This window comes from Melozone crissalis, unplaced genomic scaffold (assembly GCF_028551555.1).
Source record: "Melozone crissalis strain CALT ecotype California unplaced genomic scaffold, PUWL_Pcris_2 ptg000042l_1, whole genome shotgun sequence".
Taxonomy (NCBI): Eukaryota; Metazoa; Chordata; class Aves; order Passeriformes; family Passerellidae; genus Melozone; species Melozone crissalis.
Window position 1 is genome coordinate 9,866,605 of NW_026535820.1, and position 25,390 is coordinate 9,891,994.

Sequence of the window (25,390 nt, forward strand, 5' to 3'; positions counted from 1 at the left end):
TGCAAAACACAGGTCAGGCAGCCATACTCATTAACTCAAAAAAATGCACCACCATCTAAATCCCAAACCACACAACATCTTAAAGCACAATTTTGTTCTGCTGCACTGCTTTGGTTAAAGGAGCCAATGCCTGAAGTGCTGGCACCTTGCTGCTTGCACCTGCACACACTGGCACAGATTGCCCTGGTGAGGCTGCTCAGTCTTGGTGTGGCGATGCAAAAGTCAATGAACAGGGAAGAACTGCAGAAGAACCAAACAAGGAGCATGGCATCAAAATCATAAAAGCTCCAGAGATGGCCCTTTTCAGAGGGCTTACACATCCTGAGGTTGCAGACAGATGAAATTAGGCATTGATTAGAGGTTAATAGCAGCTCTCTGGAGGTGTGTCATCCCTTTTTAGCAGGGGTAACTATTTTGTTTTCACAGTAGCTTTATCATCATAAAGAAAGGAGGAGTTTGATGTCTTTTAGTTACAGGCTGAGCAGCCCCACAGCATCCAGCCACATGCATGGTGTTCATCTTTTCCAAGGCTGCTTCCCTGCTGTGCACTATCTCACACAGATAAAAGTTCATTCAGTCTTGCTTGCTGCTGAACTGAGTGCTTGAAACCCTGGCAAAAGAGCAGAGGAAAATGGAGTGTTAAGGAAGATTGTGCCCTCCAAGTTGTGCAAGAAAAAGGACTGGCACCTGCCAAGCAATGCTTTTGTATTCAAAGGTGACAAAAGTAATTGTCAATTGCTTTTCTCCCTTTTTTTTCTCCTTTGTAGAAATGGGTATATATTAACCTGATAGCATTGGAGGTCTTGAGAGCTGGTTTTATATGCTTTCCTAGAGGTTATTAATTCTTCCTACGCTGTTCCCAGTTAGATGGGGTACCTTATAATATAACTTCCTCATTAACATCAAGAGCTGTGATTATACAGTTGTGTTACCAAGGGCTTCAAAGACACGAAGCCTAAATATAATCTTACAGTACCTTGTTACAATACAAAGCACATCCTCTAATACATTTTTTTTGTTTGCATAAAATGCAGCACAATAATGGTTCACTCGACCTTTGCCCCTTTGTATAGTTCATTTTAACATTGTTTGGGGAGCCCAGAGTTTGCATTTTGCAGGGCACAGGTGCTCTGCCCCACGCTGGAGGCTGAGGCTCAGCCGGGCGGCGCGGTGCACCTCTGCTCCCCGCCAGCAGCTGGACTCAGGGGATTGCTTTTGTGGTCCACCAGGAATTTCCTGTGATAGAATATCAGAAACCTACTGGTGACTAGTAGGAGGTGACTTCACAGGGCAAAAGTTCTCTCCCTACAATAAACATTCTCAGCACCGCTGTGGAGATTTCCTACGCAGACCTGACAGCCGCCAGCGGCTTGCCATCCCGACGGAGAGCGGCTCAGGGAAGGGATCCTGGCTGCCTGCAAGCATTTGACACTGCAGAAGTGAAGCTGCACCCCCACTGCCATTTTATTCATGCCTCTTGAGAAAAGGGAGAAATATAACTACTCATGCTAATTTTAAAAATGCCCAGAATATTGAATGAAAGGACTTTTACAAATATACAAATCCGCAGTGAAAGACAGAAGATACTGGTATCTATATAAATGTACAGTCCATACATACCATATATCTTGGTGTCTGCAGGTACCATACTGTCATATATGGTATATATGGACACATACTGTCCATATATACCATATATACTGGTACCTCTATGTACCATGGCACACATGTGGTCAGAAAATTAATACAACAATTAGGTAAACACTGTACTCCCTCCATGCAGGACTGCTGGGAAAAAAATTCACAGGGATATTCATCCACCAGATCCCTTGCAGGGCACTGTCATTTGGAGGATCCAAGTAGTAAATCTGAGCCTGACACAATTCCCTTGGCTAGCACTACCAAAAGGACTGTCAGGGGCACTAGATTTGTTTGGCTGGCTGAAATATCGTGCAACTGGGCAGACTGCAGTGAAGTTTAGAGACTGAAATAGCTTTGGGGAAACAATACATTAATTTCCTGTGGAAAATACATCTATTAAAATGGAGACTAGCCTTGGTTGAGTCCAAGCTGGTAAAAAAGTGTGCTGTAAAGCCTAGAAGAAAATATATCTCAGTGATGGCTTGGAAATAAGAAAGTGCTGAAAAGTAATATTATCCTCAGAATCAGAACCCTGTGCAAAGGTCCACCTTGGGAGAGGAGTGAGATGGAGCAAAGATTTCCAGAAGGTATCTTTAAGCTATCTCACCAACTTCTCTACATGCTTGAGCACTTAGGAACAAAGCCTGTGGCCATGGTCTTCATTACACACTTTCTGAGGTTTCCAGTCCACAAAAATTTGACAAAATTTGGACAAAAAATTTGGACAAAAAATTTGGACAAAAAAATTTGACTCAAAGCAATGCTGATTTATTTTGCTTTGAAATCTCATCATCAGCTGGTGGCCATTTTCACAGGTGAATCTTCATAAGGGCTGGATAGAAGTTACCCACCCCACACTTCACTTGGCTCTGCAACTTTTGCATCAGTAAGAAGGAAGGACAAAAAGGCAGTAAGAAATCTGTAGGAATTCTCAGCAGGACTGGGGGTGTTTGATGCTGCACTCCTTGTGTGCTGTTCCTGAAGTATTTTTGTACTTGTTGGGATTTCACAGAAATCACTGCCCAGCCTGGTCAGAGTAGGCAGAAGTGTGAGGACTATGGGGTCAGCACTTCAGCTCTTTTAAGCATTGCAGTGGGGAGGGACCAAGCCCTGATTTTAAGAGTTCTTTCTTCTATATGATCAGATGAACTGTTCTTTTTCCACCAGCCATGTACAAACTATAAACCAGGAGCTATATTCCCATGAGAGCTCTGACCATTCCCTTTTGGAGGGATTACTTTGAAGAAATAACATCCACCTTATCCCAGGGTCTGTCAATAATGTGCTGGGAGACAAGACCAGTGAACTCACGGAACTTTTAGTGGCAAATAGATGTTTGTGCTGAAGGAAGACTAAATCCATCTGTCAGGTGCTTTTTTTTTTTTTTTTTTTTTGTGATCAAGGCTGATATTTTTAGTCTCAGTGATTGGATTTCCAGCCAGTCACTATGTACTCAGGAGGAAGAAACCAGTTTGGTTAGCTTTTTTTCTGTTTCTCAGCAAGTAGAACACTGTATTCCATTTCTGTGGACCGTGACATCCCATGGCACATTGAAAGCCCTATTCAAACCACAAGACAGCCATATTTTACACTCAGCAGGAGATTGTAGGAAGAAGTATGAGGCCAGGGTTGTTCTGACTCTAGACAGTTTGTCTAAGTGGGAATTAGGAAGAAAGTTTAGGACATTCTCTACCAGTTCATGTGATCCTGAGATAAATAAGGAGAAGATTGCCTCAGTAGGGAATTCCTTTATATTACAAGAAACTCTGCATAGAGGATGATTTTTATTCTGAAGGAGTTGAATCTGCTCTTGTGCTTTTGTTCTAAGTCTCATCCATTGTGAAAGTATCACAAAACCTGTGGAAACATCAAGGGCAGTTCTGAAATAAGCAGGATTTAATTTTCTGGTCTACACCTGAACAAAGCAATTGAACAGTAAGATCTCAGCTTAGTTCATAAACCAGATTCATGATATCTGGGAACTCATTTTCTAACCTGGGCCATATTTCATGTGCTGATCCATAGTTTTACCTCAAAATCTTAAGAAATTAATCAGATAGCTGGAGAGCTCAGGAAGTCATTTATTAGCCTGCTCAACATTTTATTCTGATTGATCTTTTCAAAGAGATGATAACAGGAATTTCAGGAATCACTTCTGCCTTCTGAAACAATAATCTGCATTTACTGAACTCTTCATCAAAACTCTCAGGTATCATTCATCATATATATGCAGAGTAATCATACTTCCTATGGCTACCCAGTCTATTAGACTGGAGAGGGGTCTTGCATATATATCAAAAGGGGTCTTGACACATACCAGCAGCAGAAATACACTGCTTCTACTTTTTGTCATCCTCAAATTGGCTATTTTGTGCTTGGGTCCACAGAATAGCACACTGCCAGATTTTAGAGTGAAAATTATCCTTTTCTGTAGGATATTTAGAGTATCATGCTATAAACAGGGAATGCACATCACAAAACAGGTTTTCCACACTTTGGTTATGGAAATGAACATGAAAATTATGGGTATTTGTATTGTACCTAATTTTCCAAGGTGACTTGTTCCCATATTTGACTGCTTGGTGCTGTTTTCCCACCCAGAAAATTAGGTCTCAGCATACCTTCAATTCTTTAATTTGCAAGCCAGAGCAATAAATTTACTCCCACCAAACAGTAACTTCACAAGCAGGTCAGTGGGGCTGTTTGGAGAGTGATGTGCCTTAATGTAATTCTAAGCCTTTTGGAATGTGGTCCAAACACATTATGCTTAATGAATACTTCCCATCACCGTTTGAATCTATTAAGAGAAAGAAAAGGTGTCTTTACAAGAGATCTTTGCTTTTTTTTGTATTGTAACAGTTCTTTCCTGGCAATCTTAAAGGATTCACTACCACTTCATTATGTCAGTGTAGTAAGATTATTCATCTTACCCTTGCTGACTTACAGATATCCTCAAGGACTGAAGCTGTAAACACCAGGAAATGCAAAGGTAATATAATGGCATCTTTCCCATTTACTAACCACTATCTTTCAAAACTCTCCTTCCCCCCAAAGCTGCTGCTTCATTAATCTCCACGCGTGACTGAAAGCGTTAAAAGCTTTCACGGGTAATTCGTTACCAAAAAAAGACTTCTGGGGGACATTTCCCACGTTTTAAAGAGCTCGCTCTGCTGTGGTGCTAAACACCTTTTGAGGTATTCCTGCTCCGGAGTCCCCCTGAGACCCAAATCAGCGGGGTTTGGTGCGGGGCTGGCGGGACGCGGTGCGCCGGAGCGGAGGTGCCCGGGGGAACAGCGCCCCCCAGCGGCCGCGGAGCCGCCCTCCTGCTCCCCGGGGCTGGGATGTCATTTGGGGGGCAAAGAAACCCAAACAAGCACGCTCCAGCCTTAATTATAATTTCTCGCAAGGCGGTGTAGGTGATGGGTGTACTCTCACTGCGTGCATCTCGCTGCCGATGGCCGCCGGTACTGCGGCACTCGCAAAGCCCTGCAGATGACCACCGCCACTGGCAGAGCTGTTCCAAGTGAATTCAACTCAAATTCAGTCCTGGGAATGGAATCTTTTCACGCTGGTTTGTACCTGTCTCCACTCTGCACATTTTTTTTTTTCACTTGTCATTTCCAAATAAGAGCAACAGATTTTGTTAATCAGTGTCAGAAAGAAACGCACTTGACCACCTTATCCACCAGTGGCACAAGCCCCACAGTGAAGAACAACACATCTGCAAACTGGAGACTGCTGCAGCCCTCCCCATTCCTGGCCCTTGTAGGTCTGGAGACACCCAGCTCAGCCCCAGCCCTCACAGGGCAGCTGGCTGCTCCCCATCACTGGTGCTGGTGTTTCACCATAAACTTATTTTGGTGTCTAGATCCCCTTGGCAGATGCCAGGAATCACCAGCCGGTCTCTTTCTCGAGCGGTGGAACATGCTGGCCCTGCTAGCCCCGTGCACAGCTCAGTTAGCTCCCTTCTTGCTTCCCACCGGGTCACCCAGGCAGGTGCATTCTCCCAGTTCCAGCCAGAGAGGAAAAGAAGCTGGTTCCTCTCATAAAGTAGACTATTGGCATCAAAAGAAAGATATTTTTTAGGCAATTTGAAATCAGTCTAATCTGCAACACCAGTTTAAGGCAAACATTATTCTTTATGATTGTCTGAGTGATCAATAAAAGTAACCACCAAGTCTTGCATGGCATGAGTTAAGAAAAAGGATAAACGTTCCTTTCATAGAAATTTAAGAAATTATCTTGTTAAGGAGACTCTTCTACGCTGATAGCAGCTACCAATTTAGAACTTTCATTCTCTATATTGATTTGTGCTTTATGTATCTGTTCTGACACTGACCAAAAAAAACCCTCTCTTGTTTAGAGGCCGTAAGTGAAAAAAAAAAAAACATAGCAGCATGTAAATGGAGGCAAAACTGGAACAAGACAGCATGTAAAAATTCAATTTACAGAGCTGAATTTGTGTTAAATACACTTGTAAAATTTTCAAAAATTTTAGGACTGTTGATATGAAAGCAGAAGGTTTTATGTGCAGCTTCAGATTCACTGCAGGTGACCAAATGTAACAGTTACAGTTCTAAATTTTCCAACATTAAGGGTGTTAAGTTTGTATAAATTAGCACAGCTGAAAGAGTAATATATACTGTTACAAGCAGTATTATGACTTCAGCAGCTGTAAAATACTTGGGGGAAAAATGTTTCTATTTTACTTTTGATGGGATATTTTGAGGATCTGATTTCATCCTTCCCCTCTCCAGTCAGTACCTGTGTGTATCCTTCCAACAGCACGAAGGGCAGTAGAAATGTGCCCTCACCTGTAGATTAGGAGCAGCACCCTGCTAAAGGCTGGATTCTCCAGCTGAAGTCTGGGAGCCTGTGTTTGCTGTCTGGTGAAGTGGTGTCTGGTGAGAGGAAAATAACTCACTTTTAAGCCCCGATCTATGGGGACATGTGAGATTCCACTCCCAGTCTTCCGCTTGTCTTCATGGGGCTTGTGGGACCTTTCCCTCTTTAACACTTCTACTCCTCCACAAAGCAGAGCTGCAACAGTTCAAGAGGTTTCAAAAGAAAGGCTGAGGGAGCCAAATGCATGCACAAACAGGCAAGTGTGTGCTGCTGCACAACATTTTTCCTTAGGAAATCAGATTAAAACACAGGAAAATTTGGCTCTATCATTCCTCGAACCCAGCTAAGGGAATCAGCTTCTGACTGTAAGTGGATATTATAAGAAGCTGTCATGTTCCAGGAATGCCAGCTGGCATTATTGTTACCTCCTAAAGCATATTTCCCCTCCTTCCCAGGCAGGCCTGCAGCTGAGAACTCTGCTATCCAGCGAAGTCGTGGCAAAGCCAACATGGCCAGCTCTTGCCCTGTCTGTGCCTTCCAAACTTTGTGAGCGATGGAAAACTAGTAATCAACCTCCCAGAAATGCTATAGACTGCCAGGCATCCAGATCAAAGTCTTACTTGAGAACTCTTTATATACAAGGATGGTGTATTTTTGGCCACCAGGCTGCAGTTTGATTAAATCAGTGTTTTATGTACACTGTGATTCCTATCAGAACAAAGTAGTAGCCAGGGAGAAGCTTGCTGATTGGATTTTGATTATCAGTCAAGGGGCAACAAACGATAGTATTTTCATAGTAAATAAGGGACACATTTGTTTTCAGATTGGATGTGAAAAAACCACAAAGATGTGTAATCTAACTGATCTGAACAAATTAGTACAGATAGGTTAATCAGAATAGAAACGTGCCATGAGTCAGGATGACCTATGTCCTGTAGGACTCAGTTATTTCTCTCATTTCTTTCCATGGCATAACAACTTTTTCTTTCATCATAGACCTAGGATCTATTTCTTTTAGTGAGCACTTTCTGTTCATGTTAATAATTTGAATAAATTGTTAATAAAAAAAAAAAGTTGATCATATATGCAAAAAAATTCATTCATTCTCCAATGATCACAAAAGTTCACATGATGTCTTTAATTGGACTAGTTGATAAACCTTTATAGGAAAGTGGAATTAGGAGTTTTCAAAAATTCCTGTTTCAAAAAGGAGTCAATAACATTCTAGTCAGAAATTATCACAAACTGCTGACTACTTCTGATAAAGATTATTAATGAACAGAGATATAAAACAGTTTTTCATTGTAAAATTATGTATTTCCTGGTGGAAAAAAAAAACCCAAAACAAAACAAAAAACCCAGCAAACAATCTCAACACCACAAATTCTTCTAAGGTTTCACGAATTGGTATTCTTAGAACACAGCCATGTAAAATATAAGGGAATGTGCAGCAGGGACACATCCTGAGTCACTAGAAGAAAAACTAAGATCAAATAGGTACATTGAGCTTTACCTTTCATTTAACTGCAACTTCAGCTGTGAATAAAATTAGGAAATGCTATTGTACTTCATATTTGCAAGTGTATGATGAGTTCAACAGCATTATCAATTAAATATAGAAAAAATCCAAGTGAAGTGGTGGTAAAGCTTATTATATGACGGAGAAATATAAGTGGCCTGACTCCTTGGATAGTCAGAAGTAGCACTAAAGCTCTGGCAATTTTGGATACCATACAATCAGAAGAGCCACTGAGCTACCTGCCTTACTTGTTGGTTCCTTCTGACAAAGGCACGTGAGTCTGAAAGATCATTCTCTTCTTTAGTATGATGGCAGGCGGGCTTATGAGCATGCAGAACTGGCCAGTGACTGTCCTGGCTGGGTTTGACACTGCACAAGAAAAGGAAAGTCAATTCTTCCCCCATTGCCATGTGGCAGCTGATAGCGAGGCCTTGCAGGTGAGTTCTGTTAGAGGAGAACTCTTCCAAAACCCTGTGTTAGGCCAGGAGGCAGGTCAACCCTTCAGTTCCCAATCCAGCCAACAAAGCATTTCAATGCAGAGATCCAGGGCAGGAAGGACACAGGCTACTCTCCATCCAGCCCACAGCAGTGGAGAGGACATGGGAGCACCTGCCTGGCTCACAGGGCTCTCTGTGTGCCACCATCTCCAGGATGGTACAGTGCTGGAGGTCACCACATGAAATAGGTGTCAGGGGGAGTTTTGAGCACAGCAGATTGCTCTGAGTGATTTCCCTTGTGTCATGGTTTAACCTCAGCCAGCAGCCAAGCCCCACGCAGCCACTCACTCACTGCCCCAACCGGTGGGGCTGGGGAAAGGTCTGGAAGGGTAAAAAAGAACTCACACCTTGAGATAAAGACTTCAACAGGGAAAGCATAAGCCATACACAGAAGCAAAGCAAAACAAGGAATTCATTCAGTGCTTCCCATGGGCAGGCAGGTGTTCAGGATCTCCAGGAGAGCGGGGCTCCATCACATGTAACAGTGACTTGGGAAGACAAATGACATCACTTTAAATGCCTCCCCACTTCCTACTTCTTCCCCCACTTTCTATACTGAACATGAAGCCACATGGTCTGGAATATCCCTTTGGTCAGCTGGGGTCACCTGTCCTGGCTGTGCCTTCTCCCACCCTCACAAGCAACCCCAGGCTCCTCACCAATGTGGCAGCACAAAAAGCAGAAAAGGGAGTAACAAAAACATCTCTGCATTATCAGCTCTGTGTTCAGCACAAACCCAAAACAGATCCTCATAGCAGGCACTGTGAAGAAAATTAACTCTATCCCAACCAAAACCAGCACACCTTGGCTCTGCCTGCACATGTTTCCATGTCTGCCCTGCTGAAGCTCCACACCAAATGTTATTTTGGAGCAGACTTGGAGCTGGATGTACCCTTGGGCACCTGCTGCTTTGGTGCTACTGCTACAATTGCAAGAGTGACAAAGACTGAGGCTTTGAGTAGGTTTTCCAGAGGTGATGCTTACCAATACATAGAGATGGAACTCTAACAGATGTCTTGCTTTTTTTGTGGCTACTAATTTGATACTTTACTCTGAACAAAGGCAAGAATCCTGCACTTGGGGTCTGAAATAATGAAAACAATTGGGTTAGTCTGACCAAATTAACAAAACTTCCATTACCTACCAAAAAAAAAAAAAAAAAAAAAAAAAGAAAGAAAGAAAGAAAGAAAGAAAGAGGTAATTTTTATATAAATAATTAATTATAAACTCAAGGATCACATTTTCACATTTAAAGCCTTCAGGTCTTCAGAGTCCCCAGAATTTCTCTTTCGACATGAATAATTTGAAGTCTATTACATACCCCTGGTCAAAGCCATGTTTACTTGTTCTGTGGCTCTTGTTCAGATTAATTAATTAATTAAAATTAAGTTTAGAAGTCAGGTTTTGTGAATTTTAAAAATAATAATTCAAAGTAACTATGCAAATAAACAACCATATAATTTTGTTTGTGATAGACACCAAAGATGGCTGCAAGCACAAATAAAAAACCACGAATTTCACCTCAGACAAACAGTACTGAGGGAATGGTTTTGAGATGTGGAATTGGACCACCAGTTTTCAGAGAGGCAAAAAATCTTCAGTGTATGTATGTGTTCTATAACGTTTGCTATTCTCATTCCTGGTGCCACAGCACTCTGAAGGAGAATTTGCCTTGGGAACATGCTAGCCTTCTCTCCAGAGGCTCCTATCCTATCAACAATAGTTAGCAGAGGAAAAATCAGCAGATTTTAAAATACAGAACCTTTATTTTTTCATGGGCTAATTAGAAACATGCCACAGATACAAAATCAGGGCTAGAATAAAGTTCTGAGTGAGATATAAAAGATTATCTGAAGGAAAAAAAGCTTGCCTTTTCCGTTCAACAACACAGGGCTTGTGCAAGTTCCCTGTTATTTCATTCAGGAAGAATCAAAGTTTCCTTTCAGACACAGAAAAACATTGAGCTCTGACTCTTTGTGTAGTTATACACAGGGCTAGTAGCAAACACAACCTTATTTCCAATACTTTATTTAAATGACAAGAGACATTTAAAAGACAAAATATTCCTGCAATCCCAAGGACTGCTCCAAGAAAGCTTTTTTAGGGCTTCAGTACAGGGATTAGTGTGAAATCCATTAGCATGGGCAACCACTGAGGCTCTCTGCAGTCTACTTTTGGAGTCAACATGACTCCTTTGGTTCAGGTTGGGGGCCTGGTTTCCTAAATTGGTATGCCTACTCCTTTTGGTAAAGGTTAAAAGCAAATCTCATCAATATGTTATGCTCCTGAAATGCTAATCTACATAACCAAAGAAAGCATTCTGTAAGAGTCTTTTAGCTAGATTTTACCCTTCCTCTTTAATATCCCAGACCTCAGAGCATTTCCAGCAGGATTTGCAGTGATGATGGAGCAGGTAGTGCTTTCCTGGTGGCAGCCTAATTGTAAGATGCTACCTCTGGCCAGCAGGCATCTGCAGGAAGAAAATTCTGCAACTCAGAATACATTTGATTTTGGATTCTTTACCACAGGATGAGCAAGAATAGTACAAATTCTGCAGTCAGCCATGTTTTTATTAAGGAAAAGTCAAGAAGCAAGATGTTCTGAAGTTACTGTTGATTGCAATCAGCCACCTCAGTCTGCTCAGCACAGCTGGCACAAACAGCTCCCAGGAGACTACACACAAAGTCCTGCACAACATCGGGTGTGAACAAGCCTGCAAGCTAGCTGAACTCCATCTTCAGAAGAGTATACTAGAAACAATGAAAACAGAGGCCAAAAATGACGATGAAATAAACTAACTATTCACTTTGAAGTTTACACCTTCCAGACCTAGGTAAGAGTGAATAGTGACAGACAGAACCAGAACACTGGGAATTCCCATAGGAATAAACAAGTCTGGTCACTAGGTGTCAGCCTTGCCTCTACCAGGACACTGGACATTCTCCTCCCTGTCCCCACTAAGCAGATGCAGCTCCCAGCACCGCTAATGACCGCAGCAGTCTCGTGATTAGGGCAGAGGAGCAGATGGAGAAGGATGTTTGTGCGGGGTGCCTGTGTACCTGGTAGTATCGTATTTGTTACCTTCAGGTTTGGATGCTGGAAACAAAGACAGGTTTTATGCTGAGGAGATGTGACTTGATGTCACCTGCAGAGACAGCAGGGAAATTATGCTCTCTAACAATGAAAATATCAGCAGGGTACTAGCAATGAATGAGTAAGTGTTTTGCAAGCCTCACAGTATTTACTGTTTATCCTAGAGCACCAGTTTCTGGAATATTGCCATCACATGAAAATGCTGGCTCCCACTTCTTAAATTTGCTTCTAGTCTTGCTGGATACAGGAACAATACTTGGAAACAAGATTCCTGCAGAGCTGAAAACTCTAAGGACGACAAAGAAAACCTAAAATGTATATTCTTTGAATAATTTCTTGACTACTTACAGTTCATAACGTTATAGTCAGCAAAAACAAAGCATAATTAAACATGCAGCAGAGTTCAGTGGTGTTGCAGAATACACATTTCTGACTCTGGAATCTTTTCAGGTGGATTTTCATACCTTGATTCTTACGTTCCCAAGTCTCCAAAATTATTTCTTCTTTGGCCCCAGCCTGCTATATACCATAGGTGCATGTCAGTACCCATGGTGGGCTGATGCCATTGCAGTTTCCCAGTATGCCATAAGCAAAGTCATCCAGCTCAGTCAAGAAGAGCAGCTGGAATTGGAACAACATTAAGTTTTCACAAGATGCAGCAGAAATTACTTGACAGGTTTTTACCTCCCATTTTCTTCTTAGGTTCTCTTAACAGACAGATAAGCTTTCCCACATCAAACACAAAATCAGAGCACCCCAGTGCTTCAACTCCCTCAGAGACATACAAATGAATGCACAAAAACTGACCCAGGTAGAATTTTACTACACAATCACATCCTCACTATGGTAATTCATTTCATGATCATCCTACAGTAAATACCTGCCTTTAATGATGAACTTGGAAGGGCTGGAGCCTTCCAAAAACAACAATAAAAACAAAGCCCAACAGCAGTCACATTTAGCTCAGAAATTTTACCTAGATGTCAGGGCAGCAGCAACATCACATCACCCAAGTCCAACATAAAACCAGTAGAATAATATTTTGTCTGGAACATTTTCAAGCCTAGTACACGGCCCATACTCAGACTGCCCGCTGCAATAAGCACAATGGCCTTGCCAAGAGGAAGAAAAAAACCCATGAAAAACAAAAAAAAAACAACCAACCAACCAACCAAAAAAAAAAAAAAAAAGGAAGGGATAAATGATTACCTGTGCACAAAACCCAAGCACATCACTACCAAATCTGTCTTTTTTACAAACATCACAAGCTGTCACAGTAGCTATAGGGGGTACCCTATGAGATATACTGGATGCATCTTCTCAGATAGCAGTGAGACAACATCTGTGCTTAAGCATCTCAGTCACCTTTTCCAGCACATGTGAAGCAGACACCTCAAGAGAGGCACCATCCTGCTCTCCCATTTTTTTCATTCAAAAATGAAGGTGAGTTTAATTTCTGTTCTTTCCTTATGGAGTAAACATATACATTAGGACTAGCACAAACAACAGCATGTATTACACAAAGGTCAAAGGCAGGCAGGCAAATTTTGAGCAGAAACATCAGTGCAGGGCTGGGAACTGGGAGTCATCCTCCTTGAAAGTCAAAGACTTCCAGGTGGGAATGTCACCAATTTCTGTATCCTGGAGAAGCTTCTCTCTCCAATAGTTTTAAAATAACACTGTCTGATTGCCAGCATCTCACTTCTTGTGGCACCAATAGATCCTCTAGACTGCTTTTTTCACTAAGTAATTTTAAGAGTGTGCTTATTTTCAAAGATAAAAACAACCAAGTAGATTAGGTTTCACAAGTTCCCAATGGCAAAGCTCAGCAACACACGCTGGCAATATGTTGATCCTGTTGAGGAATTCTGACCATTAACTTCAAGCATCTTGGGTCACTGAAAAAAAAGAGTGGGATTCAGCTCCAGATGCTGAAGTTTTGGGTGCATACAAGAGTGCTATGTTACAACTACTGTCACAGTCAGTGGAGTGTAGGGTGTCACTGAACTGCTTAGATGTCTGCTCCAAGCTGAACATGGCTTTTCTCTAGGCTCTAGACAATACTTGTATCAATCACATTACTCCACAAGCAGCAAGACTCCTATGAGAGAAGTTTGAAGTACTGTTTACATGTGAGCAATGTAAATTTAGACCTGCATTAATTTTGAAACTAACACAATACCTCACTATAATAACTGCATAAGGAACTTGGATGCCAGTTTTTGCAGCACTGAACCACAGCTACATTTAACTAAAAAAGGCATGTTCCTTGCCAGATACCAAGTGAATTTATTTTCTTAATTTAAAGTATTCTGCACAGGGAGCAAACTACACCAGCATCACAAAAACCCCTAGAGAACTAATTTACCATAAATTTACACATCAACTTATTTTTCATAGGCCACTCTATGTCCACAAAGTCCTAGCTCTCATTACCAGCCCAAGGAATGAAAATGGCAGATTTTCAGGCTAAATATGGATTAATCTGCCCACATTTATGGACTAAAGCCCAGACAGGACAATGCTACCATGAGACAGAATGAATCTTACAGAGGCTGAAGAAAAGTCTGTAGGACTTTTCCTACAGAGAGGATAAGGAGACAGATTTGGTCATTTGTCCATTGAATGCAAAATTGTCTATCCTTTCATACTGGTATCTAGTGTGTGCAATTCTGATTTAAGTGCACAGGCACTATTCTATGAGTGTTCATTGACTGATAAGGACTAAATCTATTGCTCAAAGGGCCCTCCAAGTTGCTTGGCATGTGGCTTGGAATCTACAAGGTTAATAAGTAAACAACATTTCTGTTGACATTTTTAACAACAAAAGCAACACCAGTCCAGGAAACTCAAGCCAATCCCCCCCAACCCCCCCATATAAACAGATGCAGGAATGATCAACACTTTTCCTGCTCCAGAGGCACATAAAACAAGCAGATTTTCAAACCCAGAGTGGGCCAGACAGGATGACACTGTGAGAATGATTGAGCCCTGTAGTTCCCACCACTCCAACGGGAAAGGTGAGGAGAGACCTTGGGAAGATGCAGATGCTTCAGAGGGAATATTAAGCACAGGAGACCAAATACATCTGAGGATAGTTTGCTTCCACTGAGAAACCATCCTTCTTTAGACAATACTGTATATTTCTACTACAAAAGACCAAGAGGAGCCACCTGGGTGGCAGATAAAGGAGCTTAAAATGTGCATAATTTTCCTCTAATGGGCAAGAACCCTGTCACATTTGGACCTCTCTTTTCATGGAGAAAACCATAACCTTAAACAGTGCAGATTGTGAGCTACATAAAATTATTTCTGACTGATTATATTTTCAGAAAATTTTAAAATATACAGCTGCATATAGAATATTAAACTGGACATTTTGGATATACACAGCGTCTTTCATGTTTTAGATATACATAATGGTTAAATATTTAAAATATGGGACCTGTGCAACAATTTCAAATTGCTTGAAAAACTTGTGTTAAGAAGTGCAAAATTAGTTTTGCATTAGCCTTTAAGGTTTTAGTATAGAAAATAATAGAAAATAGAAATAATAGTAGAAAATAATAAAACAGTAATGAGAAGGTACCTTCCTAATTGATCACTTTTATATGACTTCCTGGAGGACTAACATCAATTATGCTTCTATGTCAAAACAATGCTGGCACACTGCCAGCGAAGATTCAGATCACAGCCACTGATTTAAATTATTCCTTTTTGGAAATCAGTGGATTGTACAGTCAACTTTTGACAGTTAAACACAAATTTTATATGAAGTATAATGAAGCCAGGTTATCACTGTTATACATATGAGAGAAAGGAAAACACATATTTTAATCCACTTTTGAGTTGGCAGTCAGCCACCTCTAAGTATAGCATTGACTGGCTGCAATCAATAGAATCTGTTCCCAAGAAACACAAGATTTCTAATTATCACAGGATGAAACAACCAGGTATGTACATGTTTACAGACCTTTATTTAGATTGCAGTCTCACATCTGTAATCAGTTTCATCAAGTAGTCATTCAGAAATATGATGTAGCTGATAAAAATTGACATGGCTTTCAGCGTTTTGTGACACAAATAAAAGTTCCTTTTCCTCAGCTACGCTATAATACTTTTCCACCTAGTAGATTGAGTACTTCTTGCTGTGTCACACTTCGTTGCACATGAAAAGCCCTGTCAAAACAGGATATCCCAGACAATCCTTTATCATATGAACATGAAAACATGGTCCATATACCCAAGTAATGAGAATGGCTTTAGATGCCAGCATTGGCTTAGTCTTGCCCCATTAAGCCTGACATATAAACAAGAGTCCTTTGGGACACTATTTATTATGGATTTATTAGAAACCTTGTCAATAACTTACTTGTGCTTTTGATAATTCTGTATTTGGTTGCTAGGAGACTTGTGTTCCTGACGAGATAAAATGAACAGGAAATCCTCTTTGGCTTTGTGACTTTTTACACTAGTAAATAAAAATGCAAACAACTGATACAAAATACTGGCTACTGTTAACAGAAGTGAGAAAAAAAGACAAGCATTGCACATTTTAAATAAAGGAACATATAGCCCTTTTTTGCCCTCTCCAACTAAAAGATGATAAAAGATCACCTTTATAAAGTAGAATGACCGGATTTTGTGGAACGTGGCTGTTTTGGCTCCAAGGTATTTGTAGTGCTGTAGTATCAGAGCCAGGATACAGCTGCCTTCTGACTAAGACATCGTCCACTGAATAAGTGCTATCCAATCCCTCAACGTCACCAGACATCTGTTTCCTGTTTTCATTCTTTCTTTCACTGTTATCATTTTATCCGAGTTACCCTTTCACCTGAAAACCATTTAGAAACCTACAGAAACCAGTGTGTGCACGCATGTGTGTATCAAAGAAGTTGATTCAGAAAAAAACTTGCTGAGAGCAATTTGTTCATTTTAATACAAAGAGCAGAAATGGAAACAAACTTGCCTTCCCCCGTCTTCTCCTCCCCAAAATACACAATGATACATAAACACTTTTGTCTTCTGGTCTTCACTAATATGAGTAACTTCCTTCTTCACTTCCAGTTAAGTAGCTTTCCTGTTGAGTACCACCACCTCCACAAAATACAATTGTGAATTGATTCATAAAAACAGAAACATTATGGCACAAATAAGGGAAGGCAATAAATACTCTTCCCCCTCTCCAGCTCCTTCCCAAATGGAGGCAGTAGTAATATTGTTATTGTAAAGTTATTGTAATAACAAAAACTTAAAAAAAAAAAGAATAATAAAAAAGTATTGCTTGTCATTTAAGGTTCCAAACCAACAATCATCAGGATGCAGAACAGGATACATCTAAAGTGAGAAAGTTATTTACTTCACATTCAAGTTAACACCAACTGTACTTTTTTTGGCACACAGTATTATTCCTAACGTGCCAAAAAAGTGTTCGACACCTTATAAAATATGAATGTTAATGCCACTAAAACAAAATTCCTGCTATTCATAGTCCAATTTTATATTGCTGTTGTTTTGCTATGTTTCACCTATGGTTAAACCCCAGGTCAGGGGAATGACCATTATTGATAGCATTTAACACACACTAAAAAGGAACAATAGAAGTTGAAGAGTAAATTGTCAAAATTTAGTTACTTTTTATTCTTAATCTCTTGATTTCAGATTATTTAATCAGAATGAGAAGACTTCTTTTATTTTGTTCTGTGATTACAGAGGGTCACATTAATTGACAAGGCAGGTTGTTGAGTGAAGGAAAAATCTAGGCTGGTTGACAAACACCAACAAAAATTCATCCGCTTCATTTTATTTTCTGAAAGAAAAAGAAGATCTTTTTCTTAAATCCTCCCCCATTGAGGTATACCAGCAAAATACAGATGTTACACAGGAGAAAGAGGTGATTCTAGCACACAGAGGACTTTTCCTACAAGATGGGATAGTTTGGCAGCTACAGGAAACTCTAAGTAGCATTTCCAAAGGCATATCAAAATTGGAAAGCAAAATGACATCTCATGTTCTGGTCTCCTGAACTGTTTCCTACATTCTTATAATCAAATTATTTTAAAGCCAAATTCAGCTTCCATTAAACCACATAATTATGAAGCAGCTCATTAACTTCCAAGGGGCCAGAGCACATTCTGATACATCATCTTGGTCTCCCCTCTCATCTTTCTTTACTGTCTGGCTCACTGTCTCAAATGCCCAGGCCACACAATGCCCAGTGCTTCCACACAAAACCTACAATACTCTTGCATAGTAATAATGCAGTATTCTGCAGAGACTGATAAAACAAACCTTTGCTGAAAAATAATTTTCAAGACTTAATCAAGTTGGTGTGATTAAAATGCTGTCTCCCATAAACACAATTTGCTCATAACTTTTCACAGCATTTAAATTAATTTGTCCACTGTCACACATGCAATCTGAAATTTTCAGCTTGATCACACATGTGATCAAGCTGAAAATTGAATTCTGACTGTGTACTTCGTCCATCACATCCCCATCCTTCATAATCTGCTGTTACTGTCATCCATTGACTCTGGGTTCTGCTATACATTTTTATTAATAAGATTACATTTGTGTCAGGACAAAATTTTAAATTCTGCCTAAGAAAGGCCATTGAATTAAGACAGCTATCTTCCCCCCAGTCCCAAATTTAGATAGAAAGTTATGTTGAACTGCACACTCTGTCTCAATTGCATATGAAGATATCAAAGAAAAATCAAGATCTCTCCTCAAGCTTTAGTGCTATTGATAGCAATGGCAAAATCCAAAATATAGCTATGGAATGGAAGAGGTTAATCTTTAGTACTTTTTTATTTCTGGTTCTTTTTACTATTCCCCAACCAAAAATACCTCTTAGAGCTATTCAAGATACATTTTCTAGAACTTTTACCTAAAAATTTTATGCAATACTACTGTAAAACTAATTTTGCTTTTGTAGAGTCATGTTTCCGATTTTAAACTGAGAGGGGGAAATAGAAACTAATTATTAGGTCAAATGACTCTTTGGAATTATCCTCTGAAACAAATGCAACACCGAAACCTTTTGTCTGAAAAAAAAAAAAAACCAAAAAACTGGCAAACCACTGGAAGAGAAAGTGCCCAGACCCACACTTTATGTCAGACTCCATATTGTTTTCAAATGTTAAGACTTCTGATACACTCTATTATGACAATAAAAAAGTTGAGAGCTACACCAGAAGATTACATGAAGAAAAAAATGTTTTTTCTAGTATAATAGGAGTCTTAAAACAAACAAACACACACTACTTCTACCCATTATTTCATACCCAGATGTTTCCTGTACACCTGCAATTGTGTCCAGTCCTGAATTCATGAGCTGTAGTACTTCAACAGATTCTCATCAGTTGGTTTCAGAATTTTCTTGTCTGCCAGGTTTACGATCCATCCTGGAGCAAGACCAAAAAATATCTGTCTAGGATCCTTGCGTGCACTTAGCATCTTAAAGAGTTCATCCTTGGTTATGTCTGGTAAGACATAGCCATATTTCTTGGCAAGTTCCAGCCTGGCTTCTGCAACCTTGGATGGATCTGCCAGGTAGCCCCGATTCCTGGGATCTGTGTAGTAACGGACGAGGTCTTCAGGCGGGAGCATTCGCTTCGGGATTGGTTTGCCACGCAGGAAAAATACCACTGGCTTGATTAAAATTTCTGTGGGCCAACATGAGAGGAGATTAGTGATTGCACTTCATAACACAGATTTAAAGACATTAAATGACATCTTCTTATTCTGTACTAAATTAATGACTACACTCACATCAAAAAGGACCAAGCAAAAAACTGAATCTCAAGAGTATTCTTGTTCAGAATGAGATCGTGGTTTGCAAGTTTCACTTACACACAAAAAACTCTGCTTTAACTGATATTTATAATGCCAGTCTGAAGGAGTTGCTACTTTTAACACATTTACATTTCCTAAGTACTACTTGGGAAAGATAACCATAACTGAACTTATTTAAATTATTATTTCCCAGTCTGAAGCAATGCATTTGCATGGTTATTTACACAGTGTACCAACTAATGTCAAATTTAGTGCTTCTATGAGTATTTTAAATAAAGTATCAATGTCACATGCACCTATTTAAGTCTTTTGTGGGATTATCTTCTCTTCCTCAAATTTTACTGATTTTGGCAAATTATATTCCAGAACCTTTTAACCTTATTATTTTTATTCTGTGGAACCAAAAAAATCCCAGAACTTATATCACCCCAGGGTAACATATTTTGCACACTTAAAATGTCTATTCCTCTTCTCAGCCTCATTCACACATAAAAGCTGCGTTATTGTCAATAAAAACTGCATGAATGAATGTTAGGCAGGATGCAGCCTCAAGCAAAGCAAAGCCTCATTCTTCAGTGAAAGTGTTCTGAAAACAATAGCCATTTTAACTGGAATGATTCTGAGCTTCTGTAACTTACTTCCTCACTTTAAGTGGAAAAGTATTTTAAATTAAAAATATAAACATCCACCGTGTTTTTTTAATCTATTTTTTCCTGAGTTTTCTTAGTGCTATTAAACATGGGAAACTGAAGACAAAAATCCAGCAAAAGAGTATTTTTAGTTCCTCTATTTACAAAGCTATTCAGATTTCCCCAACTGGTTGATTGGTATACAATTACTAACACTGGAAGGGCTAAACAGGTGAATGGTTAAAAAGGGCAAAATTGAGGATGCATTATCCTTCCTCATTGGAGGCTAGAACTAGATGATCTTTAAGGTCCCTCCCAACCCAAAGTATTCTATGATTCTATAAATATACATGTAACTGGTTTTGCTGCTTAGAAGTTGATGATTTTCTACTAAGAACTGTGTTTGAAAGTTTGATTTGGATCATTTAATCTTTGCACATCCAAAAATAAAAAAAAAGGCAGAAATTAAAAGAAGTTCTTACCCAAGCTCCTTGGGTCATAGAACGATGTTGTTACTATGCCTCCGTTTTTTTCTATGGCCGCAATTGCTAATTCAGATGCTCTCTGCACTTCAATATTTACCTTTGCTGCAAAAATATCAGCACCCTGTAAATTTCAACAGATATTACAGTAACATTAAAATGAGTATTTTAAGACACACATTTATTCTTCTCTGAAAACTCATAAGGAACATTAAATCCTGCAAAAATATTATGAATTGTCTGTTCCATGCACAAAGTTAAGTAACCAAGTTGCTGTCAGTCACTTGGGCTGAATAAAAAAACCTTTCCATTTCCAAAACAGTCATACATTTTTTTCAGTACATTTCAGTTTTCTGTTGTAAAATACTTCTTCAGCCTTTTGTTACTGCAGAAATCAGAGTTACTCCTTAACTCTGATTTCTGCAGTCCCCTGGGTATGAAGAAATCCTCCAGAGTTATTTCTTTTTTGCTGACACACAGTGCCCTCTAGTGGATTTATGATCCACAAAAGTCCCACAGCAAACTAACGTGGAGAATCAAAGATGCTTCCAAACCATGGGAATGGCAACCTGAAAGGCTGAAGTACCAAGTGTGCTGTCTGCATACCTCCTCCACCAGCTGGACACCGTAATCCCTCTTGAGAGGCTGCACTGTCACACCCCTGGCGTTGGCGAGCTGAGTTAGGTCAATCGGCTGCGTGGGGTCAACTCTGCCCAAGTCAATCAGGTACTGCAGCCTCTGAAGACTCAGGGGTTGGTACTGACGTCTGAGGCTGGGGACAGAAAGACAAAAAAAAAAAAACAACCCAAACAAAACAATGAGAAATTTACCAAACTGAAGTTTTTATAGCAACTGGTCAACTGAGATATTGTGGTTTTTATCTACTCCTAAACCAAAAAACTACTAAGACATTACAGTGTCAACACTTCTTGGCAAACCAACAAGACTGTAAATAATGACCACTTTCAAAGTGAATCCACCTTGGGTGCTTTGCTGATAGACAGTCAAAAAACCAAACATACAAACACATATCAAAGACTACCAGCAAAATTCTGTACATGCAGAGCTTACATACAAGATTTTCTGATCCATTACCACTGTACCTAACATCTCAAAAAGTATTGAAAGGAATCTCCCTCAAAACACCATCAAGGAAGAGAAATATTGAGGAAATATGCACTAACCCATATTCCCCAAAGGGAGCTGGATTCTCTTGCCAACAGCCATTGCCTTCAGCAGAACCTACTTTTGTTTTTTCTCAAATTCTAACTTCACTGTACAAACCAATTCCTAGCACAGTTTTCCAAAGCCAGAGTGTATTCCTGTCTATGCACACCACTTGTGCTGATACCCAAAACTTCCTCCTACAATCCATTTGATGGCTGCTATTGGAAGGCTCTGGGTGGCAGCTCACAAACTGGGAAGCAGCTGATCTGTTACTGACAAGCCAGTACAAAGGACAAGGAACAAGAATTTGTGCTGTCACACAGCCCCTCACAGAGAAGGGCTCAAGAAGTGGAGGCAGAAGGAAGAGTGAGGTGAAGATAAACATTGTTCAGCGTGCTCCCTCCACCCCAACAGTATCACTCCAGTGCACTTACAGTGCTCACCACAGGAACATTTACAGCAGCCTGACTGAATTTTTGCAAACAACATTGAAACAACAGAGTACTTTTTTTCTGTTTTCACATGCTGTCAATGTTGTTAAAAACAGCAAGATCCTAATAATTTCTTGTCACTGCAGGAGGCTGGAATTTTGCTGTTGGTTATTAATGAACTTTTGACCACTATTACCATAAGAAGTTGAGTGTCTAAATTCTGCAGCATTTCCTTTGCAGGACTGTGGATTTACACTCTGCCTTCAGCTATTGAAAGTGCTTCTTGTTTACTCTTGTAATAATTTAGCAAACAGGAGGAAATAACAGTACCTGGAAATAGAATTTGAGTCACATCTCAAAACTATTAACATTCAGAGGAAACCCTTAAACTGGGACAAGTCTGTAAGTTCTACTGCATGCATTAAGAATGGAAATATAAAAGTGCTCAGCCGTTTGATGAAGTGGTATCAGGAAATGGGACATTAAATCAAGTCTAACAATTCACAAATACACATTAGTCTTTTCATCCTTGAACTGTCTGTTTGCTGAAGCAGACTTTTGTTATTACTGCCTGTAACAGCATTGTATGGACACAGAAGTTTGCAAGACCAGATCAAAAAGCAACAAAATGGTTGCTGCTCAGGTAAGACAAATGCTATCTGATGAAATAAACCCAGCTTTCCAAAAAATTTTATCATTTTAATCAATTTTTTTTAAACTATCAATATAAGTGAAGGAAATTTGAAAATACCTCTGACACACACCTCTCCAGGGAAGAACTGTGACTGGAGAAAAGACATGTCAGAAGAATAACCTCAAACATTAAAAAGGTGGAATAAGGACATGACACAAACAGGTACAATGTGAAAAAAGGACAGAAGTATTAAACAAGGCAAAATGCCCAAGGAGAGCAATGGTGAAAGGTGATTTAATGCCTCATTCAGCAGTTTTGGTATTAAAGAGCTTGTTAGGATCCTAGATGTAACAGGCATGACACAGACAGACAAACACCACAGTGTCAGAGGGCTGAAAGAGTAGAACCAGGAAGAGAAGCAGAATTGTTTGGCTGGCACCAGATCAGAGCTTCTAGTGAATAAAGTGAGGAGACACAACAAAGCAAGGCTTGGATTACACCTCCATGTCTAGCATCCTCACTCCAGACTGTTCCCATTCAGTTCACTGGGTTATGAAGCAAAAAGAAAAACAAGCAGGAATGAAGGAGTTTCAGAGGAGAAATTAACTCAGCTGGAAGAGGAAAGGTAGTCTGTTACACGTAAAGGATTGTGAGGAGAAGCGAGTAAATAAGCAGATGTGCAAAACAGGAAATAATTAATTAAAATAATAATCTCACAAGAAATGGGAGATTCTTCTGGTAAAGAAGCTAACAACCTGAGAGGAATTTGGGAAGCTGAACTTTTTCAGTTAGGCCTGTATTGGCATCCTGAATTCTTGCTTCAGGGGAAAGATCAAGAAATGCAAACAATGATTAATTTCCAAGTACATGTTTAGACACTTACCTATGTCCCTCATTAAATCCATATTTCGGTATGGCCAAGTAAAATGGAGTCTGGCCACCCTCAAAGCCCAGTCGGGGCCGATTCCCTCTTTGCCTTTCTCCTTTGTGCCCTCGGCCACACTTCCGACCCCCGTACCTTCCACGGCCACGTCGTCGCTCCTTCAAAACAACCAATGGTACATTTAGACAACTACTGCAGAGACCAGTACCTACAAAATATTAGTTTCAGAGACATAAACAATTGAGAAAATGCTGATTTTGAGGAAAAATTAAGTTATAGATCTTTTCTAAGAGGAAAAATAGAAAAGCAGTTAATGTGATTTTTGCAGAGCACAGCTTTAGGCTGGCATCACAAATAGTCTGGGGACAAATCAGCTTCCTTTGGTGGCAGGGACGGTCGAGTCTGGCACAAAATGCACTTGAATTCCGTACTATTCAGGAGTCTTCAGCACTTTCAGGATAGTGCTGCTGGCTGTTACCTTCTCTGCTCCTATGGTTTCAGCCCTTGAATCTCATCTCCCTGTTCACTAATGTTCCCCCCAAACTACGAGAGTTTCTCCCTCGTTTCTTTTCGTAATTTCTCTACCACTTTATAAGGAGACAGCTCACAGGTTTGTTTTCGAGAAGTAAGAACAGCAATGTTAGCTGGCATCACATTCCTTTTCCCTTCCATTTCCAAACACATTACTCCATCCCATAAACACCTGGAGCTCGAAGCCTTTTACTGTTCCCCTTCAGCCCCAGCAATGCCCTGAGGTTCAGCCAGCACCACCCATCAGGCAGCTCTGCGGGGACGGGCACGCATCGGCCACAAGGCACGCAAAGGGCAAGCGGCGGGCCAGCACACACACACACATACACACACATACACAAAGACACACATATATACACACACACAGACACACACATACATATACCCATACACACAAATACACACACATACACAAAGACACACGTATATACACACACACAGACACACACAAATACACACAGAGACACAGATACATACACAGACACAGATACATACACACACACAGATACACACAAATACACACACACACATACATATACACATACACACAAATACACACACATACACAAAGACACGCATATATACACACAGACACATACACACACACAAATACACACACACACAGACACAGCAGTGCCATCCGCTCCTCAGCCTCTCCACGCCTGCTCTGGCCATGCGGCTCTCCTGGCCGTGCCAGGACGATCTCCTGACAGCCCAGGGGCAAACCGCACCGGGACGGGGCGCGCCCGCTGCCGGGGCACAGTCCTGCCGCCCGGGCCCAGCCGGCGGGTCGCAGGCACTCACCCGCTTTTTGGCGCCGGGGTTGGGCCTTAGGTTGGCCAGGCTGACCCTGGGCAGCGAGCGCAGCAGCTCCAGGCCCCGGCTCACGCCGCTCCCGCTCATGGCCGCTCCCTGCCAAGGGCGCCCGCGGCGAGCACGCCCGGCCGCGCCGCTTTACGGCAGCGCCGCAAACCGCGGCTGCCGCGCGTTCGCAGCGGTGTCGCGCAGGCGGGGGCGGCGGGCCCGGTGTCCGGCGGTCCCGGAGCTCGGAATTCCAATGGTTGGGAACAGGGCGCTCCTGGCGTTTTGTCACTGCTGTTTTGTTACTGAGACCTCAGCCAAGTGTCCCCAAGCCGAGTCTCTAAAACCATCAGGCATCTAAACGCGGCTGGCCTTTTTCAGCTGCCCCCGTGCAGGTACTGGAGTGTCCATTGCGGGGCAGACTCCCGGGGCGTCAC

General features: G+C 40.8%; 1 protein-coding gene across 1 annotated transcript; it reads right to left on the reverse strand.

Moving 5' to 3' along the window:
• Positions 1-18,681: 18,681 nt before the first annotated feature.
• Positions 18,682-25,099, reverse strand: MRPL15 (mitochondrial ribosomal protein L15). Its single transcript, XM_054284836.1, has 5 exons — positions 24,957-25,099; positions 23,622-23,779; positions 21,113-21,278; positions 20,507-20,630; positions 18,682-19,265 (listed from the first exon to the last, which is right to left on the reverse strand). Exons 1-5 carry the CDS (start codon positions 25,053-25,055, stop codon positions 18,928-18,930), a joined length of 885 nt encoding a protein of 294 aa, XP_054140811.1. The 5' UTR covers positions 25,056-25,099; the 3' UTR covers positions 18,682-18,927.
• Between the last annotated feature and the right edge of the window lie 291 nt (positions 25,100-25,390).

Bases quoted from the DNA above. Each gene is read 5' to 3' on its own strand.
- MRPL15 (XM_054284836.1), bottom strand. From the start codon at position 25,055: ATGAGCGGGAGCGGCGTGAGCCGGGGCCTGGAGCTGCTGCGCTCGCTG. The intron at 23,780-24,956 runs GTGAGTGCCTGC...GTTGTTTTGAAG, and splicing joins ACCCCGGCGCCAAAAAGCGG to GAGCGACGACGTGGCCGTGG. The intron at 21,279-23,621 runs GTAAGTGTCTAA...TTCTGTCCCCAG, and splicing joins GGATTTAATGAGGGACATAG to CCTCAGACGTCAGTACCAAC.